This window comes from Gallus gallus, chromosome 31, assembly GCF_016699485.2.
Source record: "Gallus gallus isolate bGalGal1 chromosome 31, bGalGal1.mat.broiler.GRCg7b, whole genome shotgun sequence".
Lineage (NCBI taxonomy): Eukaryota > Metazoa > Chordata > Aves > Galliformes > Phasianidae > Gallus > Gallus gallus.
The window spans coordinates 136,735-159,722 of record NC_052562.1 but is presented as its reverse complement, the minus strand read 5'-3'; the positions used below and the strand labels follow the sequence as shown (position 1 = coordinate 159,722).

General features: G+C 47.2%; 2 protein-coding genes across 2 annotated transcripts in view; both read right to left on the bottom strand.

Annotated features, from left to right (window-relative positions):
• LOC426820 (deleted in malignant brain tumors 1 protein-like) overlaps window positions 1-12,544 on the bottom strand; it is a 38,724-nt gene extending 26,180 nt beyond the window's left edge. The window contains exon 1 of the mRNA XM_025145897.3: window positions 12,365-12,544. Within this exon, the coding sequence (XP_025001665.2) occupies window positions 12,365-12,479 (115 nt within the window). The 5' untranslated portion in view covers window positions 12,480-12,544. The remainder of the gene's footprint in view (window positions 1-12,364) is intronic.
• The window catches only part of DMBT1 (deleted in malignant brain tumors 1), a 44,778-nt gene continuing 22,635 nt past the window's right edge, over window positions 846-22,988 (bottom strand). Inside the window, exons 4-17 of the mRNA XM_040654043.2 lie at window positions 22,602-22,931; window positions 21,872-22,186; window positions 20,434-20,748; window positions 19,473-19,787; window positions 18,663-18,977; window positions 17,604-17,918; window positions 16,200-16,514; window positions 13,820-13,888; window positions 6,908-7,255; window positions 5,635-5,967; window positions 4,741-5,070; window positions 2,318-2,647; window positions 1,572-1,691; window positions 846-1,447 (exon numbers count right to left, since the gene is read on the bottom strand). Of these exons, the coding sequence (XP_040509977.1) occupies window positions 1,404-1,447; window positions 1,572-1,691; window positions 2,318-2,647; window positions 4,741-5,070; window positions 5,635-5,967; window positions 6,908-7,255; window positions 13,820-13,888; window positions 16,200-16,514; window positions 17,604-17,918; window positions 18,663-18,977; window positions 19,473-19,787; window positions 20,434-20,748; window positions 21,872-22,186; window positions 22,602-22,931 (3,794 nt within the window). The 3' untranslated portion in view covers window positions 846-1,403. The remainder of the gene's footprint in view (window positions 1,448-1,571; window positions 1,692-2,317; window positions 2,648-4,740; window positions 5,071-5,634; window positions 5,968-6,907; window positions 7,256-13,819; window positions 13,889-16,199; window positions 16,515-17,603; window positions 17,919-18,662; window positions 18,978-19,472; window positions 19,788-20,433; window positions 20,749-21,871; window positions 22,187-22,601; window positions 22,932-22,988) is intronic.

Genomic DNA, 22,988 nt, shown 5'->3' with positions numbered 1-22,988 from the left:
CAGCACCCGAGGGTGGAGCCCTTCTGGTCCCATGGACTTGTGACAGTCCAGATGGAGGAGGAGCTCTCTGTCTCCACCTGAACCACCAGGGGTGTATTCTGCAAAACATCCCAGACTTCCAGATCAGGGTGTAAAGTGCCCTGAGGATAACTGATCTGCCCATTAAAGGCAGATGTAAAGAAGGTGTTGAGGACCTCAGCCTTCTCCTTATCCCCAGTGGTCACAATCCCCACTGCATCAAGTAAAGGATGGAAATTCTCCTTTGTTCTTCTCTTACCGTTGATGTATTCGTAAAAGGATTTCTTATTCTCTTTTACTGCAGTGGCCAATCTGAGTTCAGGTTGGGCTTTTGCCTTCCTAACTTCCTCTCTGCATACCTTAGCAACTTTCCTGTAATCTCCCCAAGTAGCCTGCCCCTTCTTCCAGAGAACATAGACTCCCTCAGACATAGAATGTCTGGGGTTGGAAGAGACCATAAAGATCATTTTTAATTTGGCTTGGCAAACCTTCACCACAAACTAGTGAAGCTTGTGGTCATTTATTCTCTCCCTTTTGGCACTGGACATTCCTCTCTCGCAACCATGGGCCCTATGGTCAATGGTTTTGGGCTCAGACTTGACTCCATGGGTTGATCCATTAGGGGTGGGATCACACACAAGCCATTCTTTGTGGCCAGCACAATATCTTACCCAAAGTCAGTAATTTTCAGACTCCTATATCTGACCTGACTGTCTATTACCCCTCCATAGCCAAAGGACCCATTTTTCCATCACGTTCGCCTTGCCTAGACTACAGGTTAAGTCTCAACATATCCCAGAATACAAAAATAATATAAATTCTTGCTCTTCCAGGTTTCAGGATTTTTTACTAGTATTCAAAATTTGAATAAATACAATGGGTGAGGTACTTCATTTTGGAGAGGCTTTGAAGCGCATTGCTCATTTTACAAAATTAGCTACGTACAGTGCAGTAGAGCATCCTGCTCACTTCTTCCTGGTTCAGGAAATGATTTTCATGGGAGATTAGAGGAGAAGGTATTATCCCTTTTGGGATGATGGAACGGGCAGGATTGTAGGGCTGGGAATGAGGGTTCGGTGCAGACAGATGACGTTGGGATGCTGGAGCCTACCTGGAGGACCAGCCAGAGGTTATCATTCTGAGAAAACCTTTCTTGGAGACTGAGGGACTTATGGTGCTGTGTGTGGTCAAGGGTGAAACTGGGACCCCAAGAGGCTCAGTACTGTGAGCCAGGGGCTACAGGGCACACACGATGGATTGCTAGAGGAGATCTTCTCTGCTGTCCTCTTAGGGTGGCTCTGCTCCTCTGGTTCCACAGAACAGTGCCTCTGCTGCCTTCTGGGGTCCTGAGAGAGTCTTGCCTTCAGTATCAGAAGTGTGGCTAACTAAGACATCCCAGCATTCTCCATCTTCCTTACATGTGACTTGTCTGCAAAATAAAGGAGCAGGGTGATGCACAGAGGGTACAAACTCCAATCCCAGAAATGCATTCAAAAGCACAACGAGCCCTGCAGGGAGACCAGGTGCATCATCCATAGTGGTCCAGCTCTTACCCAGGATGCGTCCAGCCTGTCTTCTACATCTCACTCCCAAGTACATGACCAAGAGGATCCCACAGAGCATCGCCACCACGCCAAGCAGACCTGACAACACTGAGCAGGAATGCATAATGTCTGCAGAAATAATTCAGTGTGGAGAAATTTGGTTAGATGGTTGGACCCATGCTCCCCGTTAGAGAGTTCTTTCTTAGCCTTCCTTTCTGCTGCACATTTTTGGGAAATTTCAATATCTTCCATCACAGCTCTCCCAGGGGCTCAGGCTTCACCCTGTTAGCTTATCTTTGTTGAGTGCATGGAATGCTACCTTGGACTAATGGAATCAGGGGAGATCTTTGCATTCTCAGACACCCATGAGAGACAGCAAGGCAGCAAGGCATTACAGAGCCCTATTAGAAATAGGAGACTACACATTTGCAGAAATCAAAGCCCACTGGAAATTGTCGTGCCTCGTCCCAGCCACATCTACTGAAATGCATTCTCCTCAATCCCACGTTATTGTCTACAACTGCTTCCTTCAGGTGCCTCTATCCTATCTAATGGTTTCTGGAAGCACTTTTGCCTGCCTGGGAAGGAGGTGAGATTAGGGCAGGAGTAGGGAGAGCGGGAGAGTGGCTTCTGTGCCATGTCTTCTGTGCCATGGCTAAGTGGGACCACTGGCTGTCCTAGAGACCTAGTTTGACACTAGTTCAGACAGAGTGGTGCCAACTGCAGTAGGATGATGGAGGTTCTTGGCAACTCACCTTTCATCTCTGTGCACACCACACCAGCTGCCATGCCATGTCTGCACAGTCCAGGGCCTGTATTTCTCTGCTGGCACTCCAGCAAGAGTGATTCCGTGCCACGACAGTTCAGCCCCTCCAGCAAGGTAAGATCATGCCCTTGGCTGAACTGGGCTCCAATGGGTGCAGACTCTGCTGGTCCACAGCCCAGCTGCTTGCAGACCACCTTGGCCTCCAGCATGGTCCAGCTGCTGTCACAGACGCCATACCAGGTAGCGTTGTACAGAACCTCCACACGCCCTGCACAGGGACCAGGACCATCCTGCACCCGTAGCTGCAAGGGGTTGGTACCTGCAGTGGAGAGCAGAGGGGGGAGGTGTTCTCCTTGGACCCTCCTCACTCATGGAGATGGAGAGTTTGGAAGGAGTGTGACATGGGCACTAGCACAGGAAAAAGTGCTGACAGGTCAGGTTTGTGCTTTATCAAGAGTTGCATGGAAGCAGAGGCTTGTGAGCAATAGCACACATACAACACATATGCCAGCACACTAACTTGCACACACACACATTGGCTCGCACTTCATAAGAGTATTCAATTAGAGACACGCTTTTGACTTGCTCTAGGCCATTGTTTTCAGTGCTCTGCTACAGGCAAGCAACCATTCAGCACCACCCATTGGTCAGAGTTAGGCTTACTGCCCTACTCCAATGCCTTGCATGAGACTCCTCTATAAGCCACATCACCAGAGGACTAGAAGATGCAAAATGGGAATCATGGGAGACCCACACCATTCTAGGGCAGCCAGACACTGGACTCTCCTGCCTGGGAAATGTGCATCTTGATTTTTAACAGGGCTTTGCCCATCACAAGGTGCTGTCATCAGTGAGCTATAGTGACTGTAGGTTAAGTCAGTATAAGTTGGATGTACAACTCCTTGAAAAGGCATATTATTAAACACCTTCTGAATATGCAAAGGCATTATAAAGCATGCATAGATGGTTCACAATCAAAGAAACTTCCCAGAAATCACCTATTACAATACTGCATCATTCACAAGGTGTTTATGGCACCTTTCTCTCAAACACACACACATACTGAAATCTTCCTTTTCAAGGAGAAGACACGGAACTTCCTAAATACTGTGCTGAATCAAAAAAGTGGGATGGGGTGGCTCATTTCTGCCCCTGTGTGTACCTGAAGTTGAAGTTGTCTGATAGAACAAGGCACTTTAATTCTACAGGCAACGGTGAAATGGAATTAACAGTTCAATCCAGATAAACTCAAAAAAAAAAAAAAAAGAAGAAAATACTAGCAGTGAAGTTAATTTCTTACCGGGTCAATTTCCCTGTAGATGTGATGGATTCCCTACCATCTGATGACTTAAAACTTAAGCTGAATAGTTGTCCCAAAAGTCTGCCAAAAACTGAAGTGGGTCATGAAGATCTCAGCCTGCTATGTGCAAAGTTATGATTGAAGATAAGACTTCCTAGCCAGTCAGTCTTAATCTCACCTGCAGAACTTGCCCCCAGCCAAGAAGTAACAACGCAGTTTCCTTAGTGCTAGAACAGAAAAGGTGGAATAGTGCAAGCTGCTGCTGATCCACCTCTGAGGTGGGTTCATCTAACTAACAGTTGGTGTCTTCAGCACAGAACATTCCCTATATGGGAGAGAGCCAGGATCAGGCTCCTGACAGTCCCTCAAGGCACTTCAGGAGCAGAATTCATCTCTCCATAAGGTGAAATCTATAGAGGAACTGGCAAGCAACATCTTCCAGTCTTGTGCACGTTTTGGTACCTTAAGGCATCTAAAGAAGAATGAAGCATTGATATTTGAAGAATGGGGTCCTGACTGTGTGCAGGCAGTGGGACCTAAGTAGCAACTCAGGTGAGCAAATGTCATCTGCTTCATGGTATCTCCAGCCTGAGCATCTCTCCAGCCACTCTTAACTCAATTGGCTGGATAATCTCTGACAATGCCCAAAGTCTGGCCAGCAAATCCCATGAGTAGTCCTATAGATAGACACCTAAACTTGGCACCTTAATTTCTAACCAATTTAGGAAACACCGTAAGATGTGAAAATGTGACATTGCTCAGGGTCTCCTGGCCTGTAGATGGGGTTAGGTTGCCTGCAATACTCTATGTTGTCTTGGATGTATGCATAGGGCTCTCAGACATGACTCAGGACATGCAATCCACCTTATGTTCCTGCCTCAGTCAGGATACACCTGGTAGGAAGCATCTACACCAAGGCAAAGGAATGCTATAAAAGGAATGGCAGTATTTCTGCTGCACTCCAAGCCAAGTGGCTGGTGAAAATCTGTGGAAGGAAAAAGAAAGTCTACCACAACCCTTGGGCAGAACAATGTCTTTGTATCCAACCCCACATCAATTCCCATTGGATGGGGACTCTTCTGGATGTCCCATTCTTGTGCCCATAGTGTTACCTGTGCACACCACGCCAGCATCCTCACTATGACCGCAGTTGTGTTCTCCCCAGTTGTTCAGTGTACACTCCTCAAGGGTGGACTCAGTTCCTATACAGTGAACGTTGTCCTGCCAGATGGGGTCTGAACCTTGCCCAAAATGAGCTGAGCCTGGTGCTGACATTGCCATCCCACAGCCCAGCTCCCGGCACACGACTGCAGCATCCTGTAGGTCCCAGGTGTCATCACACACGGTCCCCCACTTCTGGTCGTGAAAAACCTCAACTCTCCCAATGCAGTTGTTCGATCCATTCATCAGCCTCACCAGACGGTGCTCTGAAGTCTTTGTGTCTGTATAGGGAACAAAGTGCACATTCACACTTGGTCAACAGCTATGGCTCCACTGGATTAAAGCATGGGAAAACTAGTACTACATCCTTCAAGATGCCTAGGAAAGATGCTACATTGTCAAAGATGTCTTGGGATTTTCCTCTCATCTACTCACATAAAAAGAGGCCACAGCTCCAGAGCTTGGAGCTCGGTCCCTGACAAAGGGTTCTAGGGTCAGTAGTGTTCATGCAAAGTGGTAGGAGGCATTGGAGATGAGTTTATGCAGCTAGTTATCAGAAAGGGAGGAGACAGGAGAATTCTCTTTGGGTGATTCTTTCTGCACATAATCTTCCTAACAGCTTGCTGAGGTCTTGCAGAAGGAAAAGCATCACCTGGTATGACATTCACACCATTCTCTGATTCTATTTTATTCTTCACCAGGGTATGAAAAAGGCACCTATTCAAATACAAAGATGTGATTGGATTGCTGCTGCACCAACCCCGCATAGTAACATAGCATGGCCTGAGTTGGAAGAGACCTTAAAGATCACCTAGTTTCAACTAGTATTTATAGATAGGGCTCACCTGAGCACACCACACCAGCATCCTCCCTGTGGCTGCAGTCATTGGATCCCCATGGCCTGCTCGGGCACTCAGAGAGCACAGTTTCTGCACCTGTGCAGTTCACATTATCCAGCCAAATATGGCCAGAGCCTTGCCCAAAGTGAGCTGAGCCTGGGGCTGAGACAGCCGCCCCGCAACCCAGTTGCCGGCACACCACCATGGCCTCGCTCAGACTCCAGTCATCATCACACACTGTGCCCCAGTGGTGGTCGTGCAGCACCTCCACGCGTCCTGAGCACTGGCTGGGGCCATTCACCAGGCGCAGCTGAGCTGGTGTTTCGGTGATTATCCCTTCTGGTGGCAAAAGGGAGAGAGAAACATAGAATGCCTTAGGTTAAAAGGTACCTTTAGGATTGTACAATCATGGGATGGCTTAGTTTGGAAGAGACCTTAAAGATCATAGAACCATAGAATAGCATAGACTGAAAGACACCTTAAAGATCATCCAGTTCCAAATGCCTGTTGTAGGCTGGTTGCCACCCAGTACATCAGCTTGCCCAGGGCCCCATCCAGCCTGGCCTTGAGTGGCTCCAGTGATGGGGCATCCACAGCTTTTCTGGGCAGCCTGTGCCAAGGTCTCACCACTCTCTGAGTAAGGAGTTTCCATCAAACATCTAACCTAAATCTCCCCTATTATACTTCAAAACAATTCCCCCCTGTTCTGGGAATAGTAGACTGTGTAAAAAGACTTTCTCTGTCTTTCTTCTAAGCCCCCTGTAAGTACTGATAGGTGTCAGTAAGATCTCCCCAAAGCCTTCTCTTCTCCAGGCTGACCAAGCCCAGCCCCCTCAGCCTGTCTTCAAAGGAGAGGTGCTTCAGCCCTCTGATCATCTCTACAATGATGCTACCAGTATATTATACAGGAGGGTTCAGAGCTGTTGAGTAGGTGCACACAAAGCAGTGTAGCCTCAGAGCCTGTCCACATTCAATGTGTGAACATTGAACTGTTCACATAAACTTCTGCAATCTATTTTTAATGGGTCCAGTTGTATTGGCTTGGAGACCCCAGCAACCTCCAAAGGAAGAGGCTTTCTGTATATACTCCAAGGAGTTCTGCTCAGAAGTGTGTCACAACACTTTGCAGTAGAGAAGAGAGAGGACAGTGTCACCCTTCTACCCAGGTGTCCACCACCCATCACTTTGTTGGAGCTTTGAAAATGGTATTAAGCCCTGGAGAAATGCATTCTCCTCTGAACTTCTCCTGGTATACCAGCATGATGTTATCAGCGGTTACCTGCACACACAACTCCAGCATCTTCTCCGTGGTCACAGTTACTGAAGCCCAGTGGCCTGGCCTGACATTGAGACAGGGCAGTTTCTGTCCCAATGCACTGAACGTTGTCTAGCCAAATGGGACCTGACCCCTGGCCAAAGTGTGCCGAGCTATAGGCTGATACTGCTTCCCCACAGCCCAGCTGCCGGCACACCACTTTGGCATTAGTAAAGCTCCAGTCGTCATCACACACAGTCCCCCACTGGTGATCATACAGTATCTCCACTCTCCCAGAACAGCGGTTCAAGCCATTCACCAGGCGCAGCTCTGCAGAACCAGTGCTAGGATCCAGGTGGTGGCTGTCTGAGCCTATAAAAAGTAAAGACGTGCACTATGAAAACCCCCTTGCCCCTCATTTCATAGAATTATAGGATCATAGAATCGTAGAATCACAAAATGGCTTGGGTTGGTAGCAGCAGACCCACTTGCTACAAGCACAGCTTTATGCCATTCATGCTCTCAGCAGCTGAAAAGCTTCCCACATGATCACAGAATCATAGAATGGCTTTGATTGGAGGGGACCTTAAAGTGCATCCAGTTCCACACCCACTGCCATGGGCAGGGTTGCTACCCACTAGATCAGTCTGCACAGGGTGCCATCCAACCTGCTTTTGAGCACCTCCAGGGATGAGGCATCCACAGCTTCTCTGGGCAATCTGTTCCAGTGCCTCACTACCCTCTGAGTAAAGAATTCCCTCCTAACATCCAAGCTAAATCCTCTCTCTTTTAGTTTAAAACCACAAAATATCCAACTGTATCCTCCCACCCTATAATTTCCTCAGCTGTTACTTGAGCAAACCACACCAGCATCTTCACCATGGTGGCAATTGTTCTTCCCCCAGTCATTTGCTTTGCAGTAAAACAGTGTGACCTCTGTCCTCATGCAGTTGACACCATCCAACCAGATGGGTCCAGATCCTGCCCTGAATTGCCTGTCTCTGGTGGCTGGCAGTGCATTGCCCCAGCCCAGCTGCCAGCACAACACATTGGCACCATCCAGGTCCCAGTGGTCATTGCACACCGTCTCCCACCTGTTGCTGTAGAACACCTCGATGTGGCCAGCACAGTGGTGTGGTCCATCCAACAGGCGGAGGGGAAGTGAGCTGCTCTGCAAGGGACACAGCACTCACAAAGGGTCCTGTGCAGAAGAGCTGGGAATGCCTACACCACCTATGCAAGTTTCACATGGTCTCTGCAACCAGCAACGTGAAGCACTTCTCCTTTGGTAGGCAAATAAAAAAAATCCAGATCTAGCAGAGAAAATTTTCCTAATAAAGGGCAATTGATTTAAAGGGGATTTGGATGGTTTTTTTTTTCCAAACATGTTCAGGAACAAAATGAAAACACTGCAGAGTAGATGGAAAACTCTGGATGTATGGAGTAGCTACCAGCCAACTGTTGCATTAGGTAAAGTACCACCAACAGGTCAAGAGTGGTGATCCTTCACCTCTGTTCAGCACTGGTGAGGGTGCACATGGAGCTACGGGTCCAGTTCTGGACTCCTCAGCACAGCAGAGACATGGACATGCTGGGAAAAGTCCAGTGGAGGGCTACAAAGATGATGAAGGAACGGGAGCATACCTCTTGTGAGGAGCAGTTGGGAGAGCTGGGACTGCCCAGCTTGGAGAAGAGAAGGCTCAGGGGCATCTTATCAACATGAATAAATACCTAAAAAGAGGGTGGAAAGAGATCCAGGCTCTTTTCTGTGGTGTCCAGGAACAGGACAAGAGGCAATGGGCAAGACTAGAACATAAAGAAGTCTAAATATCAGGAAGCAATTCTTTACTGTTTGGGTGATGGAGCACTGGCACAATTTGCCCAGGGAGATTGTGGATTCTTCTCCTTGGACGAGCAATCTGGACATGGTCCTGGGCATTGTCTCTGCTTGAGTAAGGGACTGGACGAGATGGACTCAGCGGTCTTTTCCAATCTCAACTACTCTGTCATTCTGTGATTCTGTTGTTCTATGCTAAGACAGTGAAGGGAGTTGTTTGTGTGCAGCCTTGTATTTTAATTAGTGTTTTGCATGATGTTGTATGGAGCCAAGAGCCAGTGGGTGGTGTTCCAGCTGTGCACAAGAATAATGAATTTTGATGGGCTGAAAAGCAAAGAGACATTTGGAAAGAGGAGAACATAAAATTAAGTAGGCATGAACAGGAAATAACAACACCTCAGCACCTCAGCTATCAGAGGATTTAAAGCACAATCAGTCACCTCCCATTTATGAAGTGAAGAGCAGTAGAAGTGCCTGCTCTCGTTTGTGTCGGAGGAAAGAAAACTTTAGGCCCCATCCTTGTAAATGAACAACCTGGCCCTGAAGAAGTGGCCAACACAAATATGCAATTTGTGACCTTAACAGTAACAGACTGGTAAGGCTCCAAACATTTCCCAACCACTCTGTGTGAGAACAACAGCGCAGAGGCCAAAGTAATTATCCAGCCGGTAAGGCCACCTGTCTCCATCCACCATTTTCCCTTCCTTTTTAAAGGCTGGCAGGTAAAAGGAGGCTTTGCCCAGTCTGCCTGCAAGCCCAGTCTCCCCATTCCTGAAGATCACAGATCCCTCTTTCCCCATACGCATGTTTCAGTGGAATGCACCTTCTCCCATGCAAATGCTACTCACCAATGAGGCATGCCAGGTAGATGAGGAGCCCTGATAAAGCATGACTAGCCAGAGTGCACTGCAGAGGCAGAAAATGTCCTGAACACCCCATGCCACTGCTTCTAGGGCAGGTGATCATCCTAGCAAGAGCTGCAAGCTAAGCAGGGTGATGCCGAAGTCACAAGTGATATGATTGGTTCCCTCCTCTGCAAAGCCCTGCCCTTTGTTTACCCTGTGCTACAGCTTACATACGAGGGGAGCACAGGGGCAGACACTGACCTCTGCTTTCTGGTGACATCAACAAGATCTAAGCGAACAGCATGAAGCTGCATCAGGGGAGGGGAGGACCAAGCTGGATGTTAGGAAAATGTTCTTCAGCAGAGAGAAGTGGGCATGGAACAGGCTTCTATAACAGCCCTGAGTATTTGTAGACTGGTGAGTGCCATCTGTGTATCTAAATGCCTGAATTTACTCCTCTTAATGTCAATATGCATCGCACGGCCCAGGAGTTCTCTTCCTGCTCATGCAATAGATAAACAGTTGTATAACAACTACACACAGAGTTTGGAGAAGTGGAAAAATTCTTGTTCATGGGAAGGTTTCCTCACTCTGCAAGACCTGCAGGAAAACGTTGCGTCTAGTTCCTTATGCACGCTTAGCACGAGCAGAAACAAAGTGGAGCAATAAGTTAACTGGAAGTGACTAATGCAGACCTAACGGTCAGCATAAAAATAAATGCTGAAGAGGAATGTGATTGCATTCTGCTCAGGTCCAGCACAGTTTTGCTGTTCCCAGTGCTGAGTCATAAGCTGTGTTGGGACCTGGTGTCTGCGTATTTCCTCAGCCAGGTACCCCATCCTCCAAAACTGCCTAAATCTGAGCAGCTAAACACCTCGTCCTCCTTTTATCCTTCTTCTACCAGCACAGAGCAATGGGTAACACTGTCCACCCAAAATGGGACCAGCCTTCTGCAGGGGCATGTCACTCTCCACTCTTTGTTTTTATCTGCTAGGCTTCTATCACAGGCCTGACTTAGAACCCTCGGAGAAGACCCAACACTCTTGGTCAGGACAGTGCAAGCATTTCCCCACATCAGTAAGCAGAGAGTCAGATAAAACACATGGGAGGTCAGAGAGGCCAGGAGGAGGAAGAAGCAGTGTAGAAATCAAATCCCTGCACAATCCTCAGGCACAAGCCAGAACTAGGGAACCGTAGGCTTCCTGAAAAGGACAAGCTGTCCCTCTGCATGATGGCTGGAGTAGCTCAGCTCTTTTATTTATAAGGGGCAGGAAGTAAGAAAATGTCTTGGCAAAGACACCGCTAAAATTAACTTTGATGATGAGACTGAAAAGGATGCTCTGCAGGCACTCACGTCCCAGACTGCAAGCTCTCCATTCCCCATGCACATGGGCATTTTGCTCTCTTTCCTCATCTTTACTAAAAGCTACCCTCTCATAAGCAATAACAAATCAACCTCACAGCTGAGAATTAGCAGAGCTGATGTACTGCTTGGTATCTTTCTTGCTTTGTCTTGGGCAGGGAATGAGATGTCATGACTATCCCAGCCCAGATGACTCCAGCAAGCCAGGAGAGACTGACTCTGGAAGAGGCAGTCACCATTCTGAAACTTCCAGCAGTAGGATTTCCAGAAAGAGGGAAAGTGCTCATGAACTGATCACCAAAGAGGAAGAATACCCAAGCATGTTATAGTACTTTTTTTTTTTTTTTTTTTTTAACGAGGAAGTGATACAAGCTGGCTTAGTAACCATCAGTCAGGAAATTAAGCCTGTACTGGCAGAGAAAGTACATTCCTAGTTTCATTTCCTCCAAACATGATCTGAAGAAGAGGGGAGAGCTGGAGAAGCACTTAAATGGTGCCCAGATCAAATAACCCACTTCTGCTCCAGGTTGTGGCAACTTGAACAAAGCCCTGGGCCCTTTCTCAACCACTCCCGTAACAAAGGTTGCACCATGACATTGCTCTTGCCCATCCTACTCCATGAACAGGGGAGCAGAGTTCACCTGAGCCCCCTCCATTTTGCTGTACCAGTAATTGGCTGCACTCAGCCCTGAATAAACCAAGCTTTGGCAGGATAGAAGGCCGACCGCAAGTGTCTATGGGACAGATTCAGGATGAAAACTGGGCATATTTCCCTCTGCTCTTGTAACACTGCTAAGTCCCAAGTCTCTAATTCTCTGGCAAAATCACGTGTGAAAATGTAGGGAGATGATGCACAGCTTTGGGAGTTTGGTCTGCAGGGCTAGCCTCATATAAAGACATTTCTCCTGACTCCAAAACCATCACAAGATATTCCCTCCTGCCCCAAATCACAGAGACAGAGAAACATAGGATCATACAATACAGTCATAGAATCACAGTATGGCTTGGGTTGGAAGAGCCATTAAAGCCCGTGTAGTCCCAGCAGCCCTGCCATGGGCTGGTTGCCCCCCACCAGGCTACATACCACACCTATCCAGTACCTCCAGGGATGGGACAGTCACAGGTACTCTGGGCAGCCCATGCCAGCACCTCACCATCCTATTTCCTCCTAACACCTCACCCGAATCTCTCCTCAAGTAGCTTAGAGCCATTCCCTCTTCCTCTATCACTGTCAGAACATGACCATACGCGGTCTCCTTCGTGTTTATCAGCTGCCTTTACATACTGGAAAGACTCAGTGAGCTGTCCCCTCAAGAAATGAATCCCCAGGAGCCTTGACCAGCCTGTGCTGTACTCCAAGAAACCCTGGATGAATCCACTGGAGGAGCACGCATTGCATATGGGATCCCTGTGATCAGAAGCAAAGCATCACTCACCCCAAAGGCACACCATCAGGAGGAGGACCCCCACACTCCTGGCTCCAGTGCAGGTGGGTTGGTTTCTGCCCCAGGGGAACCTGGGTGAAGGATAGAGTGCACCTGGCAGCCCCATGTTCACACGTCCATGGGCTGGAAGCTGGAGCAGAACACCCTGCTGAGATCTAGCAGCTGAGTGCCGGGTCCCACCGGCCAGCTGGGAGGGACAGAGAGGAACTGGGGCAGATGGGAGTGACAGGCATTTCAGCAACAAGCCCTCTTCCTGTTCCCTCCTTTGCTCTGGGCTTTTCCCAGCTTTGCCTGCCCTCTTCTTCTGCCCCTTGGTCACTTGGGCTTTGTGTGAAGCTGTTCCAGCAGGTGACCCTCTGCTCCATGCCACAGCCTGCTCCCATCTCTAGGTTGTGAAATGGAGAGCTGTTCCAGGAATGTACAGAGACAACACAGTCCTGTCTGCACTGAGGTCCTGCGTTATACATGCCGGCCCCAAAGGCATCTTTGCAGTCCTTCAGTGTCATCGGTATAACACAAGATGACTTCTTCTGTTGACCTAAATCAAGCTTTCATGCACAGGACTCTTCATGCACTGATCCCTCCTCTCTTACATTCCCGGACTTGTCCCTTCAGTTGGAAGGAGTTGGGGTGGCCTCCCTGCTATAGCTCGGAGGCTCCCCCTGCCGTCCTCATCTCCTGACCTCCAGACAGCTCTGGTCCTACAACATAAGAACTTACAGCTCGCACATATGGAAGTTTATGGACTTGGGAGAAGTCAAACCTTCCCACTCTTAGTAAATTCCTGTAAACAACCAGCTTAGTCCCTGCAAAACATGGAATTTGTCTAGTTTAAAATGATTGTGAATCATGTACCCATGACTCCATTCAAGATTGTCCTTTTAGATGCCATTTAGAGCAAGGTGGAAGAATGAGTAATTCACTTTGAGTCCTTTATGATAAGGTGTGGTGAACTATGTGCTGGGAAAGTTAATTTCTCATTAGGAGCCTCAGAAAACCAGAGTAGAACAGAAGAAAACAAAACAGAATAGAAGAGAGTAGGGGAGAAGGTAAGGGAAAAGGAGGAGAGCCTTAGTCACGACCTTTTCTTCATCACAATCCTGCTCAGCCCTGTCAGCCCAAACATCAAGGATGCAGCAGAAGGACAGCGGAGTTGGGGACGCAAAGCGTCCCTCAGTGTGAGAGCAGATGTCCCTCAGTGGCACCTTCCAGAAGCTCACAACCCTTGGTGCACTCTCTGAACCAGCTCTTGTTCATGATGCATGGTGAACAGCACTATATACACTATAAAACACATGGAAGATCTAGAGTTTTACTTCACAGCAAAATTAAACCCCCTGTCTTCTCCTCAGCCCCTCCCTTAAAGCAGACAACTTTTTGATGGATTCTCTTGGCTGCTACAATGCACAGAGACAACGATTTCAGATAACTTGTTAACAGCTGTACCTGGTGAGGGGTTAGGAGTTGAACTTGATGGTCCTTGTGGTTCCGTCAGACTTGGGATATTCTCTGATTCTATGATAGACCAGAAAAATAGAACGTTAAAAGACAGATATATTGTACAATGAGTTCCATTTCATTGCATTTCATGGATGCATTGCTAGATGGCAGGAAATCACTTTATTATTCAAAGACAAGCACTTTTAGAAACACTATCCCATGGCTACCTTGCAGACTCCAAATTTATTTGCAAGAACATACATTTGACAAGAGCTAAGTAATGAGAACAGTTATCTTTGAGACTGGGAGACAAGAGAAGAGAAGTTTTTGCATCTCAATGTCTTTCCCTATCTCCAGCACATGAAATTTCTCAACCTCCCTTTCAGTGATGAGATAAACTATTGCAAACTATCTCTAGAATAAAGGTAAAGAAGAGAGCTCAGGGATAATTTGAGATGGTTAAAATAACAGGGACAGAGAAAGCTCATAGCTTTACATTCTTTTAGTACAAACAGACTCTTTACCAGAGTCTGTTGCGACAGGACAAGGGGAAATGGTTTCAGACTAAAAGAAGTGAGATTTGGATTGGATATGAAGATGTTTTTTACAATAAGGGTGGTGAGGCACTTGCACAGATTGCCCAGAGTGATGGTGGATGCCCTATCCCTAGAGACATTCAAGGTCAGACTGATGGGGCAGTGAGCACCTGATCAAGCTGTAGATGTCCCTGTTCATTGCAGGAGAATTGGACCAGATGACCTCTATGGATCCCCTCCAACTCAAAAGAGTCTACGATTCTATGATTCTAAGATTCCAGAATTGCTCTTTTGCTGATTAGCTGAAGGACTGGAAGCACAGGGTCACTGCCCAGCATGTTGGGGGTCCCTGGAGCTGAGCCGTGACAGGAAAAAGATGAAAAGGGAGCTGTGCTTTCTACTTAGAGAATAACTCCATGTCAAAATGAGAACCACAGCTTTAGAAACAAGAACAACAACAAAAGCAAACTCTGCAAAGCCTGCCTGCATTCTAGAGAGGGATCTCTTTATTACCATGACCTTTCTAGAGTCTCTGGGTCTTAAGGGTAATGAAGAAGGGAGAACATTCCAGCTTTTCTGTAGGCTTTCCTACCTTTCATAAGCAGCCCATGAACTGTATTATCTTCCAAACCACATCTAGTATTATTTGAGAGATACCACTGGTTGGAATGGAGGAGCAAAATGATGTGTAAGTAGATGCACTGTCCAACCTTGGGCATCAGTTTCTTTCAATTTGTAGTTCAGGCTGTACCTTCTTTTTTTTTTTATTTCTCTGTTGTGGGCATACATGCTGCAGAAGACAGGCAGGAATCACCATCACCTCTCTTTCCCCAGAGCAAAGACATGGGATGCAGAGTTGTAGGACCTAAACTTGGTATGCCAGCAGAGGCCTTGAGAAGCATGTAGAGCATGGGATGAGAAGAGATGATAAACACTGGAAAACTCAAGGTTCACCAATTGTCAGCATGCAGACCTGGATCTGGACAAAAGCAGTCCAGAAAACAAAGACAATAAGGAACAAGGACCCAGAGCAGATGAAAGTGTAGTATGCAGTCCATTTGGATGCAAGATTGGCTTGCAGATAGATAAGGAAAAACCAAACAGTATGTTAAAAATATAACATCATAAAATTTGTTAAAATAGGTGAATACAAAAAAGGAAGAAAGCAGGAGGCAGAAGGAACTCCATGAATATTGCACTTACTTAGGAATGCTTTTATAAGTGACAACCCACTGCCAAGCCTCCTTGTATTGATGCCACTGATCTTTAGGTGGAGTGAAGAGTGGGAAGACAAACAAAGTGAAAAAATCAGGGTGTGTGTAAATAAGCTACCCTGAGTAAGTCTTTTTTCCCTCCTATAATAGAGACCAGGACACACGTCCCTGCAGGCATTAATCAAATGTTCCCTACATCAATATCAACTGGACAATTAAATGTTCATGCAATTATAATTATAAGGTTAACACAGTATTACTACTCAAAAAATGCTTCTTACAAACCTTAAACACTCCTCCACATAACACCACATCCATAGACTTAGCCAGAGTCCCGTCTGGAACTCAGGAATCCACATTCTGGGATGATTCTGTTGACCAAGGTGAGTGGAAACTGTGGGTCACCATGGTGTTGATTGGAAGGGATCTCTGGGGAGCCAAGGTCTAATCTCCTGTGAGTTGATAATGGTGATCATGGGCAAATGACTCTAGTGGGTCAGGTGGAGTCTGGAAATGTAGGACTCAGTTTGCCTTGAAGAATATTCCATCTTCATTCTCCATTAGTTTTTCCTTCCTAAGCAAAGAGATCACACCACCATGCTCAACCCCTTTTCTAAACCAATGGGTCCACGTTACCTGAACACACCACACCAGCATCTTCACCATGATTACAGTTGTGTTCTCCCCATGGCTTGGCCAAGCACTCCAGGAGATTGTTTTCCGTCCCCGTGCAGTTCACATCATCCAGCCAGATGGCATTGTGCCCTCGCCCAAACCAAGCTCTGCCAGGGGCCGAGAGTACCGTCCCACAGCCCAGCTGCCGGCACACAACTGCAGCATCCTTCATGTCCCAGCTGTCATCACACACAGATCCCCACAGCTGCTTGTGGAGCACTTCCACTCTCCCAGCACAGAAGTTTGAACCATTCACCAGTCTCAATGCCGCAGGATCTGAAACAGGATGCATGTGTTTTTTGGAAGTCTTCTTCCATACCTGCACTGCTCACAGTAATCATATAGCTAAAGTTTGTCCCTGATTTTTTCTCCTTTTCTGACACTTACAACCGAGAAACTTTTCTATGCATTTTGAGCCATTATAAATGACATGCTTGAAACCTTTTGCAATGGCCAGACCTTGCAGTCTTGGCAGCTTTAGCACCAGAACAGTAGTACGCATCTGTGCCCACATGCTACGCAGTCATGATGATCAGGTGTGTTGAATCACCTGAACCTTTGGGAAGGAAGTACATGCTCCTGTTCTTATACTGAATATACATTAATATCATAGAAACTTTGAATATTTAAAGTAAGGTTTTTATCATCATCTAGAACAAGAAAATTTCTGATAAAATTTGTTCATGCTTACTGGAGGAGAATACAATGGAATTTGTAAAAAGCTCTCTGATTGCTGTGTCCTTGCGCAACAAGCCCTTCCCTCCTGTGCTGCTCTCAGTTTAGCAGCTGTTAGTTGTTTTCTCGATTGCATCACATTTTAGTTCTCTCTAGGTCCTCAAGAAAAGCTTTTTTCTTCCCATCATTCAAAGGTTTTGTTGTATGTCTCTCATTGTTTTGCTCAGATCCTTCTGCCCATCACGAGCTCGGCACCTCTTGGGTTGCTCTTGTCTCCCACCTCCCCAAGGCTTCACTGGCATGCCCAGCCACTGAATGAACAAGCCTCTGCAGAACAGCGCCCTGAATTCTGTGGGTTTTGTGCTATCCAGCAGTGTCACACACTTCCTTCCTCCAGCACAGTCCAATACTCTCCTGAATAATAGAACAGTTTGTGCTGGAAAGGACCTTAAGGCCCATCTAGTTCTAACACCCCCCCATGGGCTGGTTGTCACCCACTACATGAGGATGCCCAGAGCCCCATCCAGCCTGGCTGTGAGCACCTCCAGAGACAAGGCATCCTCTGCTTCTCTGGGCAGTTCATGCCAGTGCCTCACAGCCCTCTGAGTAAAGAATTTCCTCCTAACATCTAATCTAAATCTCCCCTCTCTTAGTTAGAATAGTGAATAATGCTATTCAAGAAAAAATTACCTGAGCACACAACACCAGCATCTTCACCATGACTGCATTTACTCATCTCCCCTTTCCTGGATCTGCATTCAGAGAGGGCACCTTCCATCCCTGTGCACTCAACATCCTCCAGCCAAATAGGGTTGGATCCTTGCCCAAAGTGGGCTGAGCCCAGAGCTGACACAGCTGCCCCACAGCCCAGCTGCTGGCACACCACCTTTGCATCATTCAGGTCCCAGCCGTTGTCACACACCGTTCCCCATTGCTGGTTGTGAAGGACCTCGACCCTTCCAGAGCAGCGGTTAGAGCCATTCACCAGGCGGAGCTGGGTTGGTCCTGGAGGTAAGAAACACATGTGCAGGTCAAACACATAAATGTAGAAGATGGGAACCTAAAACTGCAGTCAGATGCAATGTGATATGGAGACTACCACTAGAATAAACACAGCCATTTAATCCCATTTAAGGTGTCCTCAGCCATCCAAAAAAAGTATGGTTCATGTGGACAAATATCCATGACTGCTTTACAGTGGGCTGATCTGTGTTGGGCATTAATAATTAATTAGCTGCATTGACTAGGTCACCCAAGACTTGATTCAGCCACCTGGCTTACATGGAGGAACCTGAGTGTAGACACACAAATTTTGTGCTATGGAAACACAAAGTGAGAGGATGCCCTGGCAGTCCAAGTAGACTAGATGGACTCATGGTAGAGGGGAGGTTCAACATGCAAAGGGACTTTATGGTACAGTGTAAACATGTGTCACTACAGCATCACACATAATGGAAAGGGAAAGGATGTTCAGAGCCCAACAGACCAGTCAGTGGGCTATGGAGGATAGCAAAGTGATGGTTAGAAACTGACACTCATTATCCTAGGAAAAAGTCTTCACAGTTAGCAGACAACGTGAAATTGGTACCTAAATAGAGGCAAGAGATTTAACATGAGCAAAATAAAGTTGTCTCTCCATTATTCTATCAGTATGCTTCCCTTAAGGAACACAGCAAAGTATAGAGTCCATCAGTCCTTCCAGCATCACTCCTTCCAGAGCCACACCACAAAGGAATGAGAGTCTCTTACCTATACACACCACACCAGCATCTTCTTTGTGGTTGCAATTACTCACTCCCCATGGTCTGGCCCTACACTCAGAGAGGGCAGCCTCTGATCCTGTGCAGTTCACATCATCCAGCCAGATGGGCTCATATCCCTGCCCAAACCGAGCTGCAGATGGAGCCCATATGGCTGTACCACAGCCCAGTTGCTGGCACACAACTTCTGCATCGTTTAAGTCCCAGCCATCATCACACACAGTTCCCCATCGCTGATTATGCAGCACTTCAACTCTCCCAGAACAGTGATTTGAGCCATTCACCAGCCGGACCTCGGTGGGGTCTGAAATGGAAAGAGGCAGAGTATCACTTCATGGCTGTAGACCTTGTGATCAGAGACCAAGCACTTGATATGACATGGACAGTGAATCATAGAATCTTTGAATAGTCTTGGTTGGAAGGGACCTTAAAGTGTTGCAACCCAGTAGACCGTTCTACCCGGGGCCACATCCTGTCTGGCCTTGTACTCCTCCAGGATGGAGCATCCACAGCTACTCTGGGAAACTGTTCTGATGGAAGTGTTCAAGAAATGTGTAGATCTGGTACTTAGGGATATTGTTTAATGAGCAATGTTGGTGATAGGTGGATGGTTGGACTTGAAGACCTTAGAGGTATTTTCCAACCTTAATGATTTTATGGTTCTATGCTTTATCTTTCCTCAGAGATTCAGAGATCCACATATGGGAAGAGCACTGTCATAGGTGAGAAAGAAAAACCAATCCACTGAGTTCCTACATTGTTAGTATCCATAAGTTCATCAGCTATGAACAGCAGCTACCTGAGCACACCACACTGGCATCTTCTCCGTGGTGACACCCAGTGACTCCTTTAGGCCTGGCCCTGCATTTGGAGAGGCTATCTTCTGTCCCTGTGCAGTTGACTTCAGACAGCCAGATGGGACCACTTCCCCGACCAAAGTGAGCCAAGCCAGGAGCTGCAATGGCCACACCACAGCCTAGCTGCCAGCACACAACGTTGGCATCTCTTATGTCCCAGTTGTCATCGCACACTGTCCCCCACTGGTGTCGCTCCAGCACCTCGACTCTCCCAGCACAGCGGCTTGGGCCATTCACCAGCTGGACTGCCATTGGATCTGAAACGAAGAATAGCAAAAAGGAAAAAAAAAAAAAAATCTTCTGGAAGAGCTGCTGGAGATGACCACCCAACCATCGGGAGTAGTGCACCCAGGCCTAGGACCCCCAGAACAAGATGTGGAGTTGTTGGAGCAGGTCCAGAGGAAGATGTGAAAATGCTCATAGGACTGGAGCTTCTCTCCTATGATGAAAGACTGAGGGAGCTGGGGGTGCTCAGCCTTGAGATGAGAAGGCTCCAGAGACACCACTTTGCAGCCTTCCAGTACTTAAAAGGAGTTTATAAGCAGGAGGGAGACTGACTTTTTACTTGGGCAAATAGTGATAGGACAAGGAGGAATGGAAACCCTGGAAACAGGAAATCTTGTGAAGGACCATGACTCTTAGCTCCACCATGTAATGCTTTTTCTAGACAGGAAATCCCTTGGGACTCAGCAAGATGGAAGTCCAGTGAGAAGCCCTGTGTCTGTTTGCTTGAGTTAAAAAATGAGCCAGGAAAAATAGAAGTGGCAGAGATAGGATCTTCCTTACATCATTTCTTGGCAGGAGGAATGGTATCGTCACCCCTTTGCATTCTTAACACCTTTATTCTCAGTGGCACCATGGCTCTCCATATAGACAGACAAAAAGAATGTGGCATAGCCTTACCTGTGCACACCACGCTGGCATCTTCCCCATGGTGACAGCTGTGTTGTCCCCATGACTGGACTGTGCACTCACTAAGGGCAGACTCCATTCCTGAGCAGATCACTTTCTCCAGCCAAATGGGGTCATAGCCTCTGCCAAACCTAGCCCAGCCTGGAGCATATATTGGAGTGCCACAGCCCAGCTGCCGGCACACCACTTTTGCATGCTCCATGCCCCAGTCATTGTCACAGACAGTTCCCCACTGCTCATGATGAAGCACCTCAACTCGACCAGCACAGTGGTTTGGGCCATTCACCAGCCGCAACTCTGTAGGATCTAAAGGTGGGTTGAGAAAAATGAGTTAACAGGGACATTCAGTCTTCTGAAGTAGATGTTTTTCTGAGGCTTTCAACTAGGTGCAACCATACAATGTACAAGTGGTGGAACACTTCTCTTGTGGAGAAAGGCTGAGGGAGTTAGTCTTATTCAGCCTGGAGATGAGAAGGCTTCAGAGAGCCTCACAGCCTTCCACTACTTAAAGGGAGCTTACAAAACAAGAAGACTGACTTTTTATGTGGGCAGATAGTGAGTGGTAGGACAAGAAGGAATAGTTTAAAAATAGAAGAGGAGGGATTTTGGTTAAGTGTTGCCCTGTCAGCACTCAGACATGATTTTTGACAATTGTGTTTCCCCATCTGAATCAGTATCTTCACTTGGGAGAAACCGATCACATTCAGAAGTTAACAACAAGATGTCTTGGAGTGTTTCCTGTAGGCAACACCTGGAAGACTCAGACATCCATGTTCAAACCATAAACATCAGAACAAGCTTCAAAGTGTTGCTAATGTGACCACATCTCCCTCTGAAAACACATCTAATGAGGAAAGATATTTTTTAAGTAGCATTTGTTTACTCAAGCATAAAGAAGGTTTTGTGGGAACATGGCATCACTGTGTCCTTCCATGCTATTTAGTCTCATCTACTAAAGCTCCCTGCAAATGCTGCCTGAAGGCACCCAGATTTTCTCTTCTGGTTCACAAGGATGGCATCCCATTGCAAGCTAGAGGAAAGGGAAAATATCTTTCAATCTTCGATCACCTCTAGAGATCCAGAAGAAACTTGGGACATAAAAATGGAATAGACCGCACCCAGCATTGTTGGCCAAATGAATTCTCTGAGTGCACACACGTTGAAACGTTCAGAGCAGACCTGCATGATAGATGTGGTGAGCCACTTGAGAATTGCTATGCTAAAGTGTCAGACAAAGGATTAGAACAAATTTGTACCCAGATAATCTGTTGATAGAACGCCTACAAGAACGGAGTTATCTCTCAAGCACTACTGCTTGCAGTAGCATTATAGACAAAGGAAATTTGTGTAAAGAGGGAAGCAAACTAAAATTAGATGCTAGAGTACTTGCAGAAAAACTTCTCCGTGCATCCATGAGCTGGGCACTTACCTGAACACACAACACTAGCATCTTCATCATGCTTGCAGTTATGGTCTCCCCAGTGCTTCAAGTTACACTCAGTGATGGCCCCTTCTGTCCCCATGCAGTTCACCTCATCCAGCCACACAGGATCGTGTCCCTGCCCAAACATAGCTTTGCCAGGAGCTGACACCGCTTTCCCACAGCCCAGCTGCCTGCACACCACTTCTGCATCAGCCAAGTCCCAGCCATCGTCACACACTGTCCCCCAGCGCTGGTTGTGGTGTACCTCAATTCTCCCTGAGCAGCGGCTGGAGCCGTTTACCAGACGTACTTGCGTTGGTTCTGGAAAGACACAAGTGCCAAACATTCAGATGGCCCAGGAAGGGACCAGAGCTGCCCTGGGACCAAGGAGTCCAGTGCTTAAGTGAATCTCACAGTTGAAGGTTGAGATGCTGCAGATGTGAACTGTGAAAAGCAGGCTTCCCATGGTTACTCATCTCCCAAAACTCATCACCTAGTGTAACATCTGGATGAATCTCCCCTCAGAAGCTCCTTGTTCCTTTCCTTTCCCTATCACACACATCAGCCCATCAAGGGGTTCCTTCCACCTCCATTTACAGGGCTGTCGATATCTACATCTAGGACCATTTCAAAGCTTTTCTGCTCTTGTCTCCACCCAGTCCTTAACAAAAAAAATAAGAACTAATTAAAAAAAAATTATGGATGCCAGCCCTGATATGAAAGAAGTTAGACTTACCTGAGCATTCAACACCAGCATCCTCTCTGTGGCCACAATTGTGGCTTCCCCAGGAACTGACCTGGCACAGAGAAAGGGCAGCCTCCGTCCCAGCACAGGTCACATCATCCATCCAAATTTGTCCTGCCCCTTGCCCAAAAGTAGCCCCAACGGGGGCTGACAGAGCTGAGCCACAGCCCATTTCTCTGCACACCACTTCAGCAGCCGCCATATTCCAGCCATCATCACACACCGTGCCCCAGCTGCCATTGTGGAAGATTTCCACTCTGCCAGAGCAAGAGCTTGAGCCGTTTATCAGCCTGACCTGGATCTCACCTGGAGCAGGTGCCCCTGAAAAAACCCAGAAGGAAAAGAATTAGAGTCTTTCTGGGCATGCAGTCACCTGCA